This window comes from Solanum lycopersicum, chromosome 2, assembly GCF_036512215.1.
Source record: "Solanum lycopersicum chromosome 2, SLM_r2.1".
NCBI classification, from domain to species: Eukaryota; Viridiplantae; Streptophyta; class Magnoliopsida; order Solanales; family Solanaceae; genus Solanum; species Solanum lycopersicum.
In genome coordinates this window covers 62,057,853-62,076,003 of record NC_090801.1, presented here as the reverse complement: position 1 = coordinate 62,076,003, position 18,151 = coordinate 62,057,853, and the positions used below count along the sequence as shown (strand labels likewise).

General features: G+C 32.1%; 3 protein-coding genes across 5 annotated transcripts; 2 read left to right on the top strand and 1 right to left on the bottom strand.

Annotated features, from left to right (window-relative positions):
* The first annotated feature begins 1,959 nt into the window (after positions 1-1,959).
* On the top strand, positions 1,960-7,824 carry LOC101245419 (pentatricopeptide repeat-containing protein At1g11290, chloroplastic-like). 3 transcript variants are annotated; one of them, XM_010318200.4, is made up of 4 exons: positions 1,960-4,458; positions 4,778-4,940; positions 5,281-5,377; positions 5,487-5,945. In XM_010318200.4, exon 1 carries the CDS (start codon positions 2,156-2,158, stop codon positions 4,277-4,279), a length of 2,124 nt encoding a protein of 707 aa, XP_010316502.1. In that variant the 5' UTR covers positions 1,960-2,155; the 3' UTR covers positions 4,280-4,458; positions 4,778-4,940; positions 5,281-5,377; positions 5,487-5,945. The 3 variants fall into 3 exon arrangements, with proteins under 3 accessions (XP_010316502.1, XP_010316500.1, XP_010316501.1); XM_010318199.4 differs by having other exon boundaries at positions 2,012-4,458; positions 4,778-4,969; positions 5,487-5,825; XM_010318198.4 differs by having other exon boundaries at positions 4,778-5,377; positions 5,487-7,824.
* On the top strand, positions 6,506-7,824 carry LOC104645781 (uncharacterized). Its single transcript, XM_010318202.3, has one exon. The coding sequence runs from the start codon at positions 6,506-6,508 to the stop codon at positions 7,553-7,555; it is 1,050 nt and encodes a 349-aa protein (XP_010316504.1). The 3' UTR covers positions 7,556-7,824.
* A 3,234-nt stretch (positions 7,825-11,058) lies between these two features.
* On the bottom strand, positions 11,059-14,207 carry LOC101245716 (galactan beta-1,4-galactosyltransferase GALS3). The gene is made up of 2 exons (XM_004232555.3): positions 12,569-14,207; positions 11,059-11,677 (listed from the first exon to the last, which is right to left on the bottom strand). Exons 1-2 carry the CDS (start codon positions 13,753-13,755, stop codon positions 11,332-11,334), a joined length of 1,533 nt encoding a protein of 510 aa, XP_004232603.1. The 5' UTR covers positions 13,756-14,207; the 3' UTR covers positions 11,059-11,331.
* Positions 14,208-18,151: the final 3,944 nt, after the last annotated feature.

Genomic DNA, 18,151 nt, shown 5'->3' with positions numbered 1-18,151 from the left:
TGATGACATGAGATACGTAGAATTAAACAAGACTCGGCGGTGACCGCTAGTTAAAAGGCCATGCACGCTTATTTGCTATATGCCCAAATGTGTGGCTGGGTTATCGAACCCATCACTGTTACTGCCTAATGGATTCCCTTGTTTGATGCGACGCTTTGTCTTTGACAAAAACACGTACAATCATTTTAATTCAAATCATGTATTATTATTTTTTTAAAACAAAAAGTATAAATTCATAATTTATAAACTTAAATTTCTCTTGTCTTGTAGTTGCAGCATATAGGGGTCTTGCAAGGAACTGATGAATTTATTGAAGATTGCATGGTACAATGAAGTACATAAATATCAAGCAGGGCCAAGTTTTGTGAAAGAAAGGTATTGTACCTCGAACTATTTTTAACCTTTGATTGGTCTTATTTTTATTCGTAGCGCATCTTTGCATAGGTCCATCCTCAAAAATTTCACCTGTACTTTTATTCGATTCCATATATGTCACGTTACGCGTACAATTTACTTTTGTAGCACACATCCCCATGGGCTTTAAAAGAAAATTTATGAGTGGGCTGAAAATGGAGATTGTCTCATTTCGCTAGCTTGGCCCAGTTCACGTTGTGCAGGAAGTCGGGTTTGGCCCATTGTGCAGAATCAGTGAGGTAGCGCCATGTTCAGTGGAGTGTCTAAAAATCAAACGTTATTGGATTGTTACTGTTGGATCATTAGATTTTGGGCAACTTTCACATATAGCAAATAAATTTTTTTATATTTGTATGCTATATAATTCGCTGGCCTATTTCGCTGCAATTGTATAATTCGCTATTTCACTGCGATTGTATGATGCACAATTGTATAATTCGCTGCCTATTTCGCTGCAATTTTTTTATAAAATTTGCTTTGCATACAGTTGAATCGAATTAAAATGTATGTATATTGCATAATTATAAGTGTATAGCAAGAATATATATGTTTTTTCTCTCGCTTTATACAAAAACGGAAACACAATATATACACTTCTGTTGTATAAAGCTAGAGAAAATTGTATTTCACTGCAATTGCATAATTCGCAATTGTGTAATTCGTTGGCCTTTTCCTCTGCAATATCTGAAGTGAACTGTTTGTAAATTGTATAATTAAGTGTATAACACGAAGATATATATTTTTGCATGTGTATATACAATTTTCTCTCGCTTTATACAAAACAAAAACAAAATTTATACACTTTTGTGTATAAAGCGAGAGAGGCGAGCGAGAATGGAGAGTGGCGAGCGAGATTTTTGGGAGAGAGACGCTTGACAAACTTTAACTAACGTTTGCTATGGAGCACAATTAAATCAAACCCTAACTACTCCATTTATTTTAGGTTATTAGTTTGCTATTATATATAATTTTCCCATAAAAAATTATTGGGTTATTGATTTGATTGTGATTTTTAATATTGGATAAATCAATAATTCAGGTTTGAATGTATGATCACGTCAAATTGTTTTAATAATTTCTCATTCCATTATAATCTTGCAAATAAAATGTTCATTCAAATGGTGAAATTAAATAATCATGGAGGAAGTTGTTAATCAAAACAAAAAGTAAAACCACCTCTCCAGGCGTTTTCAGACTCTTCTCTTTCGTTTTTCATCTTTAAACCTTCTAAACTTCTATGTTCTATTTCCAATCACATAGGATCGTTAGTATCCTTTATTAAAATTCACCCAAAAACACGAATCAAATCAATAAGAGACTTCAATAATACAATCATTAAGAACTCAATAAATTTTTAACAATATTTTTTATGAAGTCACCTTCTTAACATTCAAACGACTTAATTAATTGAAACAAAATTAACACATGGCTGAAATATATCCTAAATATAACGTGTTGTATAAGATCCCAAGAGGCTCTACACAAGCCACATGACATACATACGGACAACTCAATATAAATAAACTCAATATAATAAAGTCTCGTATCATAAAAATGGAAAGTGTAATCGTATTCATGACAAGCCATTGTATTCATATTAAGTCAACTCTTATAGTTTTTAAAAGTTCATGTCATTTAAACATTAATCATCTTCTCCAAATTTTCAGAAAGTTATCAAAGTTTTTTGTTTTTATCAGAGGAGTTGTAATTGAGATGGTGTCATTGGAAGTGGTAAGTTGAAATGGTTCGATTTTCAACCCTAGCGAACAGTTTCACTTGGCGGCAAAATGGAATTCATCCGAAACTCAAAATTTCTCACATTCCCAATTACTTCAATGTTACTGAGCTATGGGATGCTTCAATCTTCCAAAGACTTAAGGAACCAAAACCTATTGAACAAGTGCATGCCCAAATTGTTATTTCTGGTCTTTCTCAGGATACCCGTCTTTGTAACAGATTGATGAATTCATATGCATCATGTCGACTTATAACACAAACCCACAAAATATTTTCTGTAATAGAGCACAAAAACTTGGTTTCTTGGACCATATTGATAAATGGGTTTGCAAAGAATGGCCTTTTTCTTGAAGCTATTGAGTTATTTGGTAAGATGGTTAATTGTGGGTTAATGCCTAATGCAATCACAGTTTCAAGTATTTTACCTGCTATTGGAAAATTAAGGTTGAACCTGATAGGGAAATCACTTCATTGTTATTGGGTTAAGCAAGAGTATCAATGTAATGTGTTTGTTCAAAGTGCATTAGTTCATATGTATTCGAAACTAGGGTATCCCATTGCTGCCCGATACGTGTTTGATAGTATGCCTGAGAGGAATGTTGTCTCGTGGAACGCAATTATTTTTGCTTATTCCAATAATGGTATGGTTGAGGAAGCAATTTGGCTCTTCAATTTAATGAGAAGGAGCTTGTTAATGGATACGTTTACGATAATGAGTTTAGTTTCTGCTACTTTTGGCGTTGGGGATTTACAAATAGTTACTCAAATACATGGGTTAGTAGTTAAATCTGGTCATGATAACAACCAACGTGTTGAAACTGGTCTAATAGAGAAGTATATTGGTGTAAACTTTGTTGATGATGCTTACTGTATATTCTGTGAGATGCCTGTAAAAGATGTAGTTGCTTGGACATTGATGTTAACGGGGTTTGTGAATAGTGGAAACTGGAGTATGGTGGTGGAACATTTCAATCAGATGATGGGAACTGATGAGGTGGAGCTTGATTCGGTGGCACTGATAGGTATCCTATCAGGATGCAGCAGTTCAGGAGCTTTGCAACAAGGCAGGATGGTACATGCATTGGTGATAAAAAATGGTTTTGAAGGTGATACTTTTTTGGGATCATCTATTATAGACATGTATGCAAATTGTGCTGAGTTAGGTGATGCCAGAAGATTTTTTGAAGGGATGGCTACGAAAGATGCTGCATGCTGGAATGCACTGATTGCTGGTAATGGGATGCTTGGGTACGGTAATGATGCAATAGACCTTTTCCTGAAAATGAAGGATCTAGGTTTAGATCCAAATGATTCAACCTTGGTTTCTGTCTTGAGTGCTTGTAGTCATTCTGGGTTGGTTGATCAAGGATTGTATATTTTTGATAATATGGTAGCAAGATGGAACCTTTATCCTAATCAAAAGCACTATGCATGTGTTGTTGACCTTCTTGGACGTGCAGGGAGATTAAATGATGCTTACTCAGTAATTACGAGCATGCATTTGCAACCAGGTGTGGATGTTTATGGTGCTTTGCTTGGTGCTTGTAAAGCTCATGGGAATATTGAGCTAGGTGTTGAGGTATCACAGAGGCTTTTTGAGCTGAAGCCACATGATGCAGGATATTATATACTTCTCTCCAATATTTATGCTTTATCTGGAAATTTGGAGGGTGTAAAGTCTACCAGATTATTGTTCAAATCAAAAACTTTGGAGAAGGATCCAGGCATGAGCTCAATTGAGATAAATGGAGCTGTTTACACATTTATGGCGAATGAAAAGGATCATCCCCTATATCTTGAAATTTCTAGGTTTCTGAAGGACTTAATCTTTAGAATACAAGAAGAAGGATATGTGCCTGATTTCAAGTCTGTTTATCAGGATGTGGCAGAGGATCTGAAAAAGGATATTCTTTATCACCATAGTGAGAAGTTGGCCATTGCATTTGGATTGATGAGAACAAAACCAGGAACAATCATACGGGTGACAAAAAATCTCCGAGCATGCAATGATTGCCACTCTTCGTGTAAATACATCTCCAAAGTTTTTGGAAGAACGCTTGTCATCAAGGACAAAAACCGGTTTCATGTTTTCCATGGTGGGAACTGCTCATGTGGGGACTATTGGTGACAATGTACTCTGATTAATCAACATTGACTTATCCCACGAAACCACCTCATCTACAAAATCTCTGAGACTAATTTATACTACTTAGTTTTGATGTTTACATCCAAGCCAAATGGTGTAGCATTTCAAATGGACCATGAACACCCATCAGCACCAACTTATTGTCAAATGATTCTGACCAGGTAGCAAACTCCTCTTTCAGAACTCTCTGAGATCCACTAGATCTTTTCCTCTATCTGCTTTTATGGGACATCAGTCGATTGGTTACATATTTTAAGATATTAGTTTAACCAATGTGTGATAGTGGAAAAGTGATTTTGAAGGAACGAACCTCACATAAGTAATTGTCGTGTAAGTTGGGAAGGACGAAAGTAGTGTAATAGGCCACATAAGATATATTCAGATCTATGATTTAATGATTTCTTAAATACTATCCCCAATAATGACGTTGGTATCATCAACAGCCAACTAATGGTTATGCACTATTCATGTTGGATTCAGGTTAAAGCCGAAGAATAGCAGACCTAGCAAATCCCTGATGCAAAGGCCAGACACCAGTGTCAATCCAAAAGTGGCTGCCATGCGTCTCAACATAAACTGGGATTTCGCAGAAGAGTTTGAGGAGGCCGATGAGATCGATGACCCTGAAGTTCCTGCAGCTGTGGTTAGTGGATGAGAGAACGCTAAGAATCTGTGCGTTTATATTTGGCAGTCTGTATCTAGTATCAGATAAGTATCATTTAGTCTGTGCAATCTAGTGTAGCCTTAACAGCACCAATATTAACTTTATTTTTGGGAACATCGATAGAAGAGTTAATAAATCCACTTTTTCTTTGGTACATATTAGTTGATTAAGTGATAATCAAATTAGAATCGAGCTAGTAGAGAAAAATTTTCAACTCCGAAATTACTTGTGAATTCTTGCTCCCAGAATTTTATTTTTTTCTTGTTAATAAGTTCAAAACCTTCTGGAGCTGATTCTGACGAGGGGCTTTTTCACGCAGGGATATGGCTCTGTACTTGGTCTATCTGCATTTTCCATCCTAATTGGCATATCTGTTGTGTTGATTGTGTTAGTGAAGGTTATTCCATTTTATATCTGTAAGTTGTCTGCGTACATCCATTGCAAATAAAGCCTATTTCTCGAATAATAGTGAGTTTGATATTATACTATGAATCTAATTTTGAACTTTCTGATGCTCATGGGTAGGATTTCTTCCCGTCTACTAAATCTTGATGGACACATTTACATGGTACCAGTGCAAGTGAAAGGTAGCAGGTACTCAGTGAACTAGTTGAGGTTCGCGATAGCACCAGACACCATCACTATATATTTTTAAAAAATAAATGATGCTACTGGAATGAAGCAACTGTATTTCATTTTGCATGTTCTCAAGGAATGGGTTCTTGAATGGGTTAAATCTCTTTCATGTGCAGTGTTGTAGCATTGGTGTCTTTTGTTTTGAGTTTTATATGCCTACATTCTTCTATTGTCCATGCTTTGGTTGGTTATATACTTCTAAGCAACCGTGTGGCTGCACGTTCACTACATTATTTATCTTGTTTGAGCCTTTCAAGTCCCAACACACGAGTGAAGTTGACTTAATTAGGGCAAATCTTATGTCAAAATATCAGCTCAATTGAATTATTAAATCTCCCCTTCAATCCACATTTTGTTTTTTCTCTTCACCTAAAGATTTATAAAACTATCAACTTTCCAGCTCACTAGTTAAGGAGACTCTCTTGTGTGTCACCCATCAGACGACTTTGTGACTTGTTATTAAAAGAAAAAAATTAGAATTTTTTTTATTTGTTACTAAAGGTAGACGTTGGTGTCTTTTACACTGAATTAGTCTTCCAGGTCATCTATACTTTTTTTGGTTAGTATCAATATTTATTGATCTTGCTAATAAACATTCATTCTCAAAACTCAAACCTAAGATATCTGATTAAGAGTAAAGAAATCTCAACCATCTCCTGCGCTTCTAATTGGTTCTACAGAATTGCTAAAACTAAATCTGGTAGTGCATCCCATGTCATAGAAATTATCGTACTGAGTGAAGAGTGAGAGACAGAGAACGTGGGAATCATAACTTTTAAGGTTTGAAAGACATGGCATCCACATTCTAACTATACCCCATTTGCAGCATTTCTCCTATAAATACCTCATTCATGTAACTTATTGTTCACCTCTCTTCAGTTTTCATTAGTTACTTTCAGCACAAATATATGCCTGCCTTTATGGATCCTCAAGAATCTGATGACGAAACTTTCATTGAAGTAACTGATCCCTTTATGAACAAGAGCCCAGGCAGTGAGAAACAGATTTCAGTGGATCCAATCTCCTTGAAAGAACCAAATGAACTTACAATCCCCTTTTCAAAACCCAAACCTCTCAACATTACTAAGAAAATATCCAGCTTCAGCTTGCCCAATTCAACAACCTCGTCTCCTGATTTTTCGAAGAAAAAACATATACTACACTCTCCTCTGTCATCAACTAATCATTTGGCTCGTCAACACTCCGTGGCTCTAACAAACCTTGAACGATTGAGAGAAATCCAATTACGGAAGAGCAAGTCGTGTGGTGAAGGCAGAGCTAGTGCCCCACCTGAAGAATTCGATATTTGGTTCACTCCTAATAGTACCATTCAACAAGTAGCAGACAACAACAATAAGTACTTGATCAATAACAACAGCTTTTCCCCTGAATCAGAAATTAGCAACAGAAATGAAGAATTTTATGAGAAAAAAACGTTGGAGGGACGAAATCAGGACGAGCAAAAGTTTAAATGCGGAGCATTGTGTTTGTTCATTCCAGGATTTGGGAAGGGAATCAAACATGTAAAATCAGGGAGAAGGCAAGTAAGCGGTGTATCTTCATCGTCCGATATAGGACCACATGTTGTTTCAAGGACAGTTTCATTGGAGAAATTCGAATGTGGGTCGTGGACATCATCGGCAGCTATAATCAACGACGTTGGAGATGCAGCCTCCAACAACATGTTTTTCGATCTGCCATTGGAGCTCATCCGATGCAGTAATGCGAACGACGACACGTTTTCCCCTGTTACGACTGGGTTTGTTTTCGATAAAGAAGTCAAAGGTGTCCTCAAAAATACAACTTCTTCGAGGAAATCACATGAATCGACCCGACATGTTCGGTTTTCTACGTCGTCCCCGACATCGTACCCGCCATCACCTACGTCCTGCATAACACCACGAATGCTTACTTCTAGAGAAGATTTCACTACATTTCTAGAAGCTCAGAGTGCATGATATTGTCGGAGTGATAGATTTTTACAAGAGGATTCATCATCTGCTATATATCGAGATATAAAATTAAGTTTGTAAATATACTTGTGTGATTTGGGGCGAAGAAGGTTCAAATATTTTTATTTTTTTTGTAAAACCTTTGTTCATGTCATGTGGATCTTCATATATATTAGATTGGACGAGAACTCACGAGTGATACCAAACTGTAACTTATTGTATATGAGTCATTTGTTTTCAAAGTAAAACTATGTATCAATTTAATTTGTAACTAATTGTGACCTTGTTTAACTAATGCACCCTAAGTATTTAACGGTGTACTAATTGATAAGTGAGACTTGCTCAAGTGGTTGAACATATTCATCATCAACAACAGATAGATTGAGACTAATAGTCCTTATGTACTATTATACACTTAATCAGGTACAAGATTAAATCCGGTTAACCAAAAGACCTAATAATTAAGGGTGATTTGCAAAAAAAAAATGATATTTCCACCGTTAATATTTAAATTTTGATTCGATTTAAATAAGTTTAGCAAATATCTTGTGGATCAGAATAAGTTTGATTGCAACAAGTTTTAGTAAATAACTATAGTCCATGATACTGTAAATTGTATCGTAATCTTTGAAAAGATTGTTCACGGATTACCAAAACATGCATACAAATGTGAGTAACTATGTTACATTATATCAAAATTCACCCAAAATTGTGCGTGCAAATTTTTTTACTCAATTCCTTTTTAGTTGTCATGCTATATTTTTTTAAAATTAATTTAACTAATTTTTAAAACTAAATTATATTATATTAATTCGATATTTAAAATAAAATATTAAATATTAAAAAATCTAATAAGTTGCAACTTTTATATTAAAGCACTTCTTTAAATAGTAAATAATTTATATCATAGAACTCTATAAAAAATTATGACAACTAAAAGAAAGGAAAAGAGTAGTTTCGAGGGTACTTGCTTTAGTAGACATTGGGCTCCAGCAGCAGTTAAGCCCAATAGATTAAAGTTCACTGACACATCTACTTTCCTAAAATGTCAATTTACAAAGAAAAATACTAATTATTATTATTTTAAACCTTTTTTTGGTTAAAAAAAAAGTTCATTTGTGGAATCGCAGATTTCACTTGGTGACAGTATTTTACCGATAATCGAAACTATATAAATACATGCCGAGATATCTGACAGAATTTGGTGATTATAGTATGTGAAATAAGTACTGCTTTGTTCTAAACTAATAACCGCAGATAAATAAATATATTTTACTGCCTCAATCATTAATTGTGGGCAAATCTAAGAGTCAACTTTGCCGGAATTGAGAAATCACTTTCACTATGAATTCTTGTCGACATGAACCCGTGTGCTAAAATTACACATCGGTCACAATTTTTATAATCTTCAAACAAAAATAAAACTTCCTTTAGTTCATATTAATTAAATTTTGTTAAACTATCACTTTTCATTATTAATTTTTTTGTTGACGTGAATCTTTTAGGAGTACTATTTTACTTTTAATTAAAATGAAGGAAGTAATAAGTATAAATTGAAACAAATTAGAATGTACTTAACTCTTTTTAGGCTAAATTTTTTTCATTAAAATGGAGTAGTACTCTATGTTTATGGTCCCATTGTCTTACCAACCCCAAAGAAAACTCTTATTCCAAAAATCACTTAAGCTCCGCTTTAATTGAATTCACAGTTGTATTAAACTCCATTGGTCCCCTCTTTCGAGCTGATATTATATCCTCCATACAACACACTTCATCACCATGCTGTTTTGGGCCCACTCAGTGAGTGCCGTAGTCATCAATCGGACACACTTTATTGAAAAATTATATTGTGTTTAGTTATTTCGAATTGCTTGTTTATTTTGATAAATCAAGAAAGAAGTATTTTTTTTATCTATTATATTGACTAGTTACTTTTAAAAAGTATAGAACTTTTCATTCACTTCATCATTAACAGGAATAAAATGGTAAACTCGTTATGTTATTCATTGTTTTCTTAATAGGTGTGTCAATTCAAAAGTGGACAAATAATTATGGACAGAAGAAATATAATATATATAGGTCAAAACTTTGAATATACTTTAGGAAATTTTCTAACATTGTCATTGTTCCACTCCATACATATAATTTCTTTTGGTAGAAAGTGATTTAAGTAAATTTCAATCCAAGGGGTTTTTTCCATTTCATTCTTAGCTCATCAAATTTGCAATTTCTACAGTATATTTTGTTTCTTTTTCTCTTGTTGAATATTAAGAATGAAAACCAAATACAATGAATTAACATCAAATAAAGGCAAAACAACAATTGGAAGACAGAAATGGGGGGCCCAAAAGAGAATTAACATTCTACCAAATTATTGTGTATGGAGCATAGGTTATTATATTATGAAACAAAGAAATAGCTGTACACATGAAAGGTACTCCAATTAACACACATCCTCATCATGCCCTGTGCGGTTTTCTTTTAACGTATCTAAGTTCAGTCTTAATCATACATTATCATATTTCATTTTTGAGACCGTTGGTTTTACACTAGTAGCCAAAAAATTGACATATGCATGCCATAACACCTATCAAAAATACTCATATGATTGAGTACACTCGAAGGCTTTCAGTATTTTTTTTTTCTCAATAATTGTTATTATGGGTTCATCAAAGATTTAAGCAAAGTCGGTATGAAGGAAAAAAGAAAAAAAAAACTGCTTAAATTGGGGTGTAAGTAACTTTCTTGCCTGCCAATCCAAGAAAATGCTAATGTATAGTATATAAACTGTTATTTCATTTAATTTCATAATGACAATTATAATTTTCACATAAATATGTATAACTAGAGATTTAAATTTGTATAGAATCAAATAAATATACACACTTACCTGTCATCCACATGAAATGTTTGACTTAAACTAAAGGTACTATTTTGATTGTTCTAGAGGAAATACCAACCCTTTTGGCCTTGGACAATGAAAGAAAAAGCAAAAGCATTCCCCATAACTAAGCATCAATCCATTAATCATGATCATTAACTTATTCAAATCCAATATTTTAACTGGAATGCTTGGACACTTGTTAATGTTCTAAGTAATAAGCAATGTTCAAATGAACGATAGCTTAACTCAACTCCAAAAACTAACTCATGAGGAGGCAATTGTTCATGTCTATGTAAACAGTACTTTTACCCACTTTAACACTCTCCTTCACGCTCAAGCTCAACAAGAGTGTGACAGGAATGGATCTGACTTCGATACCATGTAAGGATATAAATACCTAATCCAAAATCAGGCCATCAATCCATTCTCTAACTAGTGTGAGACTTTTACCTACTCTAACCGAAAGAATGAATAAGCGAGTTAAGGTCCCTCTGAAAAAGCACCAAACGAAGATAATCATTTTTCTAATATGATACGGTTATATTTTTTCTACATGCCAGTTGTGTGTTGATAAGAGGTGGGAGGCCCCCCTTGACACCGACAATCATAATCAAATCCAGCCAACTTTTTGGCAAAATAAAGCGAATTAAATAGTGTTATAAACAAAGACAACAGTACAAAACACCCTGTAATCCTACAAATATATAAATAAACGAATCATATACTAATATGCTTGTCACTGCTGTTTCTATACCACCCATGCTTCTATTCCAAAAAGTATAAGAAAAATTTTATCATACAGAAATGAACAAGAGAAGAAGAATATATATAGCTCTAACCAAAAGAAACTTAAAAGTAATAACACATGTTGAAAACAAAGTACAAGACAATGTTGACCTCATTGCCGCGTTCTTTGTAATGTAGTGCCAATCATCTTAAGTTCGAATCTCTTAACAGTTGCAGCAACATCTCTCATTGTAGTGTCAACATTATAAGGGATACCGTCAACGGTGATGGCTGTGGTGTTGACCAGCTGCCGGCATGGTTCACGGTGCTCCGCGATGGTCCCGTGATAGTGGAAGTATTTGATACGTCCTTCTGTCTTGTGTGTTGTCTTGCCTACTGTATTCTGAGACATATGCACACCGTTGGCGATCACATTGCGAGGTTGTACTGCATATTTTCGATCCCTCCTAATACCTGTCTTCACGTCCTTGTACACTAGCTTCTCAAACCCCCATTTTCTGTAGCCAAATTAGCATTGAATCATCAGTTTTAAGTGTTTGAACACATAACTTCATCCAAAATATATTAAGCAAAGACGATTTTTAGTTGAAAACGACTCGTAAAAACCCACAAATCGTTTTCTTTTATCCAGTCTTCTGGTCTATCAAAATCAAGCATACCATATACGAATAGTGGATTCAATTATTCAAAGATACAATTTTTACTCACTAAAAGAACGCGCAGTTACAACTAGGTAATGACAACTAAATATTAAAAAACACAACTTTAATTGGTGATGAGCATTAAGTATCTAAATTTTTTCAGGACAGCTAATTTGGTCGAGGTTCCATTCCAAACACCATGGAAAAAACATTTGATCCAGCTAATACAGGTCTCATTAAGGTAATTAGAATATTGACAAATTAAGACAGCTAAGCTTCCACTAGAGCAAATACAAAATAAGGCATTAATCAAATTTTTAAGCCAAGATCACAAGACTAATCACCAAACTAAAGTAGCAATCAAGAATTCCTTTACTCGTGAACAGTCTAATAACCCATCAAAGCATCTCAATTATCTACCACTACAAGACATCAACAAATCAACAAAATATTACCAGAATATCTAACTATATGCTCTGTAACAGAGAAAGACCTCATGTTTAGAGGAACAACAATCAACATTAATATATTGTCTTGATACTAAACAAATTTATCCAAATTGGGATGGTTGATTTAGTTTAAGTAGCAAAATTCTTTATTTCAATTAAAAATACCAACACGGGTCAATCGAAATTCAGCATCTTGAATGTTTGGTGAGAAACATGTTGACCAATAAATGCATAAGTAAATGCCAAATTGAACTAAACTAAGAAATTCACAAGGTGAATGGGTGTCTGGAAAAGTTACCTATAGGATTTACCGCGGTCCTCTTCGAGACAGAGCTTGTTAGACATTGGCATCTGTTCAATGGTGAATTGTGTATAATCCGATAAGGAATTCACAACAGATTTAATGGTGCTCTTCTTTGGTACATAAATGTACTCATCCACATCAAAGAAGAACATCCATTTAGCTTGAAACTTATATCTGTGTAAGCAATCATTGACAATAAGGAACTGATTATGATAGTACCCATCAAATCTCTCTTGGTCCCTAATATCCTGTAATGTAACGTATCCTTTCTCCATCCATGGCTTAAGCACCTCCATTACCCCCTCATGTACACCTCCAGCATCGTGAATTACGAAATGGGACTTCTCTCCGAACAGCCTAACGTGAAATGCCAGCCACTCTCTTACTCTCTGTGGGCTCAAGTTCCCGTATAGAGATGACCCGCAGTAGAAGAAATCATACTTTGGGGGAGCTTCATATACGGAAGTGAAGTTGACGAAATCCTTTCCCGTTTCCGACAATGCCTCGAAAGTGTCGGTGGTGTTAAAGTTAGTGTCGCCGCCGCCGTTGGTGGTGGCGTGAACGAGAAGTTTTCCGCCATTTTCGCCGTTGCCAACTGGTACAGGGAAAGTGCAATTTATGACTATCACAGTATAAACCCTGCCATAACCCCAGTCCGGGAGGATCTTATGACCAACAACGGAGATGGGGGTTTTCTGTTTATCAGAAGAAACCCACTCACAACGGTAACTGGGTTTGCCGTAGACGTGAAGAGGCTTTGAACCTAAACCCATTACAGCAAAAGTGTTATAACCTCCTCTATAAGCAGACATCAGAATAAAGTTGTATGCGGCGGAGCCGAAAGGGTTGAAAGCTCTCTTAACGACACCGTTTTGTAACAGTCTGTCTTTCTCCAACGACGGCGACTCCGGTGCCGGCGGTGGAGTAGTAGTACTCGTATTAGCAGATGGGGTTGATGAATTCGTAGCGTTTAAGTGGGAAACAGAGTGAAGTGGGGCGATGGGAGTAGAAATACAGCTGCCAAGATCTACAGGGGAGAAAGTTATTAAACGAGAAGGGATAAAGTGAAGAAGTGTAATAAGAGAACAGAGAAAAAGAAGAGCAGTAAGAAGAAGCTTAAGCTCAGCAGCACAATTCCAAACAACACCAACGAACATCCTCCGTTCTTTCTCCTTACTCATACTGAAAGATAAAAATGAGCAGACGACGGAACAGTAGAGAGAGAGAAGAAGAAGAAGAAAAAAGGAAAGAGAAAACAGGGTTTTAGTTATTCTAGAGTATATCTAGATGTTTCTTCTTTACAATGCCTACTGCTTCTTTCCAGTATTCTCTCTCTCTCTTTCTCTCTCTATACTGAAATCTGCATTGTGAGAAGGTGATTTTGTGTTCTTATAAATCAACGATGGTGATTTCTGCAATTTAATTATGAAAATGAAAGGATGGGTGCTATAATTTTGGGACTAAATAATAAGTATGCTGTAATAACGTGGAGACAGTGATTCATTAAGACTAATTGCCGACGGTGCTGGCCTAATTACCCGTAAAACTCGACGAAAGTAAAGATTAACGAGTATGCCCTAGGTTCCTCTAAAACAATTATTCTCTCTTTATTTTTAATCTTTTACTTTTTCCAAAGACTTTTCTGAGTAGGCGCCGAGCTAGTTATGGTTAAATTTTATTTTGGGAAAAAATATTTTCTTTTATATAATACTCACTCCGTTCGAATATTAATATAATGAAAAAATACATCTTACAATGTTAGTCAAAGCTTTAATAATTTAACTCTAAAAATAGAAATCTGACAAACAATTTCGAACGAAGGGAGTACTAGTTATGAGTAAACACGAGTCTAATATATGTTATTTTATTTGATTTAATTTGTGGTACATATGAAATTAACAAAGTCAATCAATTTTTTAAATGCTTTAAGTTGTTACTTATTGTGTTTTATAATACTTTTAACGTAATTTTCAAAAAAATATATGTGATTCTTTTTTTTTCTCAATTTATGTTGCACATGTAAAATTTTGACAATTAACCAAAATTCTAATATATTTTTTAAAAAAATTAAGTTGTTAAATTTTAAGTAATTTAAATTGTCGTATTATTTATTATAATTTATAATACTTTTAAAGTAATTTTCAAGTTCAATTTTGAGTAATTCAAATTATTATATTAGTTATTATGATTTATAATATTTTTACAATGATTTTCAAACTAAATTTTAAGTATTTTGAATTATATTATTTTTTATGATTAATAATATTTTAAAAATAATTTTCAACTTGGATTTTAAGTATATCTCTATATCAATTTTCCTGACACATAAAATTTTGAGATTTAATAAAACTTTTAATGTTTTTTTTTTAATGAATTGTTAGTTGTTGTGATTTATTATTCAAGTATAATTATTAAATAGTATTTTTTTTATCTCAATTAATTTAATACATGTGAAATTTAAAAGTCAAAACAAATTTTAATATGTTTTTTCAGTTATGTATATTGTTATCCTTGTGACTAATAATATATATTATAGCATTATTTTCGCTGTCCAATTTCTAGGACAGAAAAAAAATGTAAAAGTTTAATTTTTACTCTTGATATAATTAAAATTGATTTTTTAGGTATATATAATAAATAAATGTTTTAAAAAAAATTACTTTACCGTAGGAATTTCAAATCAAACCACCTCTTAAGTGAAAAAATATTATAACACTAGAATAGATTCATTCAACTTTTACTTTTAAAAACTAGATAAATAAAATTAGTTGTTTTTTATAGGAAAATTAGTTACTTTTTCTTATTTTATTTAATAAATAGTCATTTAAATCAGGATGTGATGTATAGATCTTTTTTTTAATAATGTGACATTTGATTTCTCAAGTCAGTTAATAAAAAACATTTAACTCTAACAAATATTAACTAAAATTGTCTAAGGCCTAATTTTACCATTCACTCCTTTGTAGATAGACCCACATTATCCTTGTAATATAATAATCTCTTGTTTCTTATATTGTTTATTTATTTATTACATGCTTTTGTTCCACGGTAATTTTACCTTTTGAGGGTGACTTATCTTATTAGCTTTTGTTTCTATTAGAGAAAATTAAAAATATATATATATATTTTAATTTTATTATTTAATTTCTTAGTACTTAGTATTTTTAATTTATTTACAACCAATATATCTATTGAAGTATTAGTTAGTATACATCTTATTTATTGTCATTTTTATATATAGTAAATTATGAAATTAATAATACAATATATTAGTTCTATTAATACAATATTCGTACAATCATACTTATTAGTTATTATATATAGTACATTATGAGTTTGACATTAATATCACAATAACACCATTCTTATTTAAACTCAATATTTAATATCATAATTAATAAATATTTTTATGCATTCTATTAAACGCTTCGATAAAAATATATTTTAGAAATTTTTGTTGGAAAAAGAAAGGAAAGAAAGTAGTCTTTAGGTACAGTTGAAGGAATCAAAAGCAAATGGGAAAGTAATAGGTGGAAAAAAAGGTTTTTAAAGTCTTCAATGAGAGGCAACCTTGGAATTATTAGGTTGTATTTAATAATAATGGAATTGTTTAATTTAAGAATAATTTTATCTTTAAATATTTTAATTATCCTATTATAATATATTATTCTTTTTTGTTTTATATTATATCACCCGTAAAATTATTCTCGCATAATTTAATGGGTATTAGATTTATTATATTAATTTATTTATCAACACTAGCCAAATAAAGTTATGCATGAATTAATCTTTTTTGGCCCGTCCAACTAATTGTTTCTAATATTATGATGCAATTATTTTTTCGAGTCATTCCAACCAAAACATTGTATTTTTGTGTCAGGATTATGTTTTTGCTAATATTTTCTTACCAAAAAAACTGCAGAGCAAGAATTTTACAATTATAGGTTTTATTATTATTGTAAATAACGCATAATAAATTTAAATAATGAAATACGTATTAAATGCTATTGTGTCTTCTGTATCTACAAGTCCCTTTTTTCCCCCTATTCTTCTTATTTGGAAAATAATGGTTGAACACATATAATTTTTTGTTAATAAATGTGTCAGTATTATTGCATCATACATTCTAAATATCAATAGTCATTTAATTTTTTTTCTTAATTATTACAAAAACAATCATTTACATAATAGACTTCAATAGAAAACTAAAAAAATAAGGATTGAATTCAATAATTTCTCATAAAATAATATTAGGAAGAAATAAAAGTGACATTTCATATAAATACTTGGACATAATTGAATAATATATTAGTTTCAGCTTTTTGTGATATAACTTATGCAAAATCGACTAATTTTAGAAAAATTAAGTAATATTTATGTTTTAAAAAATAATATAATGCTATTGATATAATAAAATAAATATTGAATAAAATTAAGTAATCTTCATGTTAAAAAAATATTAATAATATTCATAGAACAAAATAAACATTAAATGATATTAATGAAAACGATAAATTTGGTCTAAATCATGTGAAAGAAACAAATAATTTGGTACAGAATGTCTCAACTTATCTTCATGCATGTTAGCATATGGCTCACAAGCCACAAATCAAGTGAGTTGTTGTTGATTGAATGAAATGTTAATATTAATGAGTTTTGCGTAATAATTAAAGCAAATCAAATAATTAAATAGAAAATTAGAAAGACTTGAAATTGAATATAATTGATGATAAATTTCACGTGCCTATAATAGTTAATTATCCCTTGTTTCCTGGTGTAAAGAAAAAGAAATGAAGTGTTTCTATTTTTGGTTGAAAATAGAGTTACATACTTGTGCCTCACTTTGAGTGGAAGAAAAGCTTTTACTTTTCTCACTTTCTGGCTTCATCACCTCATAATATATTATTAAATTACTAGGGGCGTTGTCCAGGCTTAATATGAATAAAAGTTATACCATTGCTAAATGGAAATTAAAGGCAGTAATGAAATTAAAAGTAGAAATGAAATAATTTTTTTAAAAAATTTAAGTAAAAATAAACTTATTTGATTATTTTATAATGTATAATCAAGATTAAAATTTTAAAACTATTTCAATCATAATTTATGTGACAGAAGTAGTACAAATAATTTTTTTTGTTGCGTGGAATTTTAAGATATCAATTATTTTAATTTATAGTATTTTTTATTTGTGTTTTTAATAACACGTGTTGCTTTCTGTGTTCAAGAGTTCAATCATTGTTTTTGTGTCTCCTAAATATTTTAAATTGTTATTTTTGTGATCTTTAGTAATTTTTAGGTCATTTTCAAATAATATATGTTACTTTTTTAGTCTCATTTTATGAGGAACAGTAGAATTTAGGATCGTATGAACTAATTGAAGCCGGTAATTGTACGAATTACTATTCTATCACATTATTTCGATATTTTAAACAAAAAATTTAGATATTCAAAACCTACACGAAAATACTATGGATTGCAATTTTTTCATATCAATATGATTAAAAAAATAGATCATAAAATGTTAATTGAAGTTGAATTAAATAAGAAAATTACAACAATAAAAAATAAATGGAGAAA